Here is a 3,882-nt window from a genome sequence, read left to right on the forward strand (position 1 = left end):
TTAGTTTGAAAAAGAGAAGACTGAGAGGGGACATGATAGCAGTTTTCAGTTATCTAAAAGGGTGTCATAAGGAGGAGGGAGAAAACTTGTTCACCTTAGTCTCTAAGGATAGAACAAGAAGCAATGGGCTTAAACTGCAGCAAGGGAGGTTTAGGTTGGACATTAGGAAAAAGTTCCTAACTGTCAGGGTGGTTAAACACTGGAATAAATTGCCTAGGGAGGTTGTGGAATCTCCATCTCTGGAGATATTTAAGAGTAGGTTAGATAAATGTCTATCAGGGATGGTCTAGACAGTATTTGGTCCTGCCATGAGGGCAGGGAACTGGACTTGATGACCTCTCGAGGTCCCTTCCAGTCCTAGAATCTATGAATCTATGAATAAGTCCGTGCAGCCTGAGAGAGATGGATAAAGGAGAGGGACCTGACCAGACCAGCCATATGACATCCCAGACCAGGGAAGTGAGTCAGAGTCCAGAGCAATAGCTGTCATGGCCAACCTGACAGCCCAAAGCATCCACCTGTGACTGACCAGCCCCTTTGTATTGTTAGAATGTCAACAAAAGCCTTATTTCTCCCACTTTTACTATCCTTTCTTTTTCTTTCTGTTTTGCCAGAGGCAGAAAAAGTAATCACCATTCTCAGAGGTCAACTCAATATACAACAGAACTAATCCTTTCTTCTCCACTAAGAAGGACTGTTTGGCGAAATACAAGACTCTAACCAATATCCTCGCTCTAAAGAGGACTTTGATAAATTTGGATTAAGTTTGTTTTGCATAACCACTCTATTGCAAGATGCTTTTTCTCTTGTGTGTCCTAATCAATACATTTCCAAACTTTGGCCTTTTTTTTTTTTTTTTTTTTTTTTTAGTGTTTGCACCATGGGATTAAGATGGCCAAGGTCTCTCTATTCATCATAACCCCAAACCATATTGGATTATTTGGTGTTGTACAGTGACAGGGTCAGGTTAATATTCCATTGATTTTAACACAACAGTTCTTTACTTCCTAATGTGACGTGGTTTCCTTTTCTACAGGCCAAATGGATGGTGAGCTATCCTCTCACTGGTTCAGGAGTGAATATCGCCTGGTCTGGGCCTTGGCCCAGTGGGAGTCTTGAAGCAGAAATTATATATTTGGAGGGAAAATATTGCTCTGGCAAGTTGTTTTATTAGAAATATATAGCAACAGTTTGAAGCTGCTCAGAGGTGTGGAATGTACTCAAGGAAATGAGCTTAGGTGAGGTGGTCAAAGGTGTATGATAAATGCAGTTTATCACAGAAGTTTGCATTTTATCAAATGGATATCAAATGATATCTATATTTGGTTAGATTTTCTAATCAAAAGAAAAAGATACTCTAGGTGGAGCATGGTCTGGGAAAGTGTTATCTGAACCTACTGCACAAACACAGAAGAGGATATAAAATGAACCCTTCTGAATGTGAGAGGTACTTATCCTAGATCCAAATTCTCTCTCTTTTCTTTTTGAGGACTCCAAACTGCAATGGAACAGAAGGGGATCCAGTTACTCTCAGTCATCCTCATTTTAGGGCTCAGTGCACTGACTGAAGGAGCAGAAGTCCCAGGTAAGTATATTTATTTGCTATTGCATTCAGAAGTACTTGCATGGGCCTGATCCTGCTGATTTCAAAGGCAGCAAGAGCAGATCTCCTATTTGTGTACAATAAAACATTAACATTTCATCTCAAGGTATTGTTCCATGATCCTGATCCGGCTGCTACTGAATTCAGTAGCAAAAATCCCACTGACTTCACTGGGAGCAAGATTAACTCTCATATTCTTAGCAAAATAAGCAGCAATCTACAAAAAGGAGTAGTAATAGACATCGAACCTGGTACTACCCATTAGAAAACCGGAAAGATCTTGCCTCACGATGGTCTACTGTAGCCAAGTCTCTCCAAAAAGCACACTGTTGTTTATTTTAACTTATACCACGCTGTTGTGCCAATACAAGCAGAAAGTTGTATATAATACTGCATAATCAGACAAAGAAATTCAATTAGACAACCCAAGAAAGGGGCTGCAATTAACTAGATTTGATGCATTTAGACAGTTTTTATTGAACCAATCTATTAGTGATGCCTCTACTGTAAGATTATAATGTTAAAATTCCAGCTATTACAATTTGCATCTGATCCCTTATTTTACAATAACCTGACTACCATGGTTTTGCATCTTCACAACTATACTAATTTGCACTGAACCCTTCTCTCTCTCTTTCTTTGTAAGAGATCAGCAAAGGTGTCAAAATTTGCTGGAACTGGAATAGTACATGATGTCACATTCTTACTCCTGGGCCTGATCCAAAGCTTACTGAAGTCAATGGGCCTCATTCCATTACCTGAATGGGCTTTGGAGTAGGACAGTAATGCTTAATGGGTGAAACCCTGGCCCCACTGAAGTCAATGGAACTTTGCCATTGACCTCAATGGAGCCAGTATCTTCATACTATTGAAAAGCTGTAGACCAAATGATTTCTGGCTTCAGTGGGTCATGGAGAATTTATGTTTGCAAGATTGTTTGAAACCAATGAAAGTGCCATTGATAAAAAAAAAAAACAAAAAAAAAACACTAATAAGGATAAAGAGAGAGATATGGTAACATTGATTTTTGTTCTAAACAGCTCCATGCCGATGTAAGATGGATCCAAAAACCAGAGCGAACTGCGGGCCTCCAGGAATCACTGCTGAGCAATGCGAGAATGCAGGATGCTGCTTCAGTTCAGAAGTTCCTGGCGTCCCCTGGTGCTTCGCTCCTCTCCCAAAGAAATGTAATGTACCTTTCTGAAACGTGTCTGATTTCCCTAGTGCTTAACTATGCAAAAATGTGTCCAGGTGGGAAACAGTGTTACTTACACAATAAGAAGGACAACCAAATGGGTGCAGACTTCTATTAGAACACTGCAAAGAGCAAGGACAGTGAAAAATACTATTGTAGGCAACATTCAATCTTACTTTCAAGTCTCCTACATCTCTATTTTTCTCAGATGCTCTACACCAGTCATTTGCTTTCTCTCCTGGATAGAAGTTAGCAAGTAACTAAAAGTGGCCCCCATCTGCAGCTTTGTTGACTAATGTTAGGAATGTCTTTGTTAATTTATATTTGTTTTCTAAGTGGCTATCCAGGGCTAGAGTTACCCCACATCAAATCTGATCCAAGGTCAGGAAAAAAAAATCTTTAAGGGGACCTGAGCCCATCTTTAACTGTTTAGTGCCTTCTGCAAAAGACCCCTAGGTCTATCTTCTCTCCAGTCTCTCCAAACTCCTGATACTTCTCTCCATTCTCACTCACTCCCCATTTTAACTCCAGTTTTCTGTTCTCCTCCTGTCCCCCGCACTCACTCACTGCATCCCTCCCATTATGATCTTCAGGTAAGATGCCCCAACTGCAGAACCTCAGCCTCTGCTTTAGCTTCTTCCTTGAATAAATTCTATGGGGGAGTCTAAGATCCTGTATTATTTTGTTTTTTTCCTTAAAATTTGAAAAGATGTTCCCAAATTTTGTCTCTAATGGACACCAGACCTAACTGAATAGGAATTGTAGGGCCATGGCTCTGACCCTGCAACATGTAGCATATAGGGGAATTCTGCTGTGCTCACATGCTGCATATAGCAAGATTTGAGCCATGGATGTAACTCAAGACACTAAGGACTTGCCTGAGGAAACTATTGTATAGTGGTTTCAAGCTGGAGATAGAAACTCAGAGGTGAAAGTAAGCTGGTACGGTCTGGTACGGCGTACCGGCAAGAGCCAGTACACAGCCGACCATACCGGCAGGGGGCAGCTTCCCCAGGCCTGCAATTTAAAAGGGCCCTGGGCTTCGGGCAGCAGCCCCGGGCCCTTTAAATCGCTGCCAGAGCCA

General features: G+C 41.3%; 1 protein-coding gene across 1 annotated transcript in view; it reads left to right on the plus strand.

Annotated features, from left to right (window-relative positions):
• Positions 1 to 1,503: 1,503 nt before the first annotated feature.
• Positions 1,504 to 3,882, plus strand: part of LOC113406389 (trefoil factor 2-like) — an 8,748-nt gene continuing 6,369 nt past the window's right edge. Inside the window, exons 1-2 of the mRNA XM_026651016.1 lie at positions 1,504 to 1,585; positions 2,644 to 2,790. Coding sequence (XP_026506801.1) covers positions 1,504 to 1,585; positions 2,644 to 2,790 — 229 coding nt within the window. The remainder of the gene's footprint in view (positions 1,586 to 2,643; positions 2,791 to 3,882) is intronic.

Source organism: Terrapene carolina, unplaced genomic scaffold (genome assembly GCF_002925995.2).
Source record: "Terrapene carolina triunguis isolate 2854851 unplaced genomic scaffold, T_m_triunguis-2.0 Scaffold30, whole genome shotgun sequence".
Taxonomy (NCBI): domain Eukaryota; kingdom Metazoa; phylum Chordata; order Testudines; family Emydidae; genus Terrapene; species Terrapene triunguis.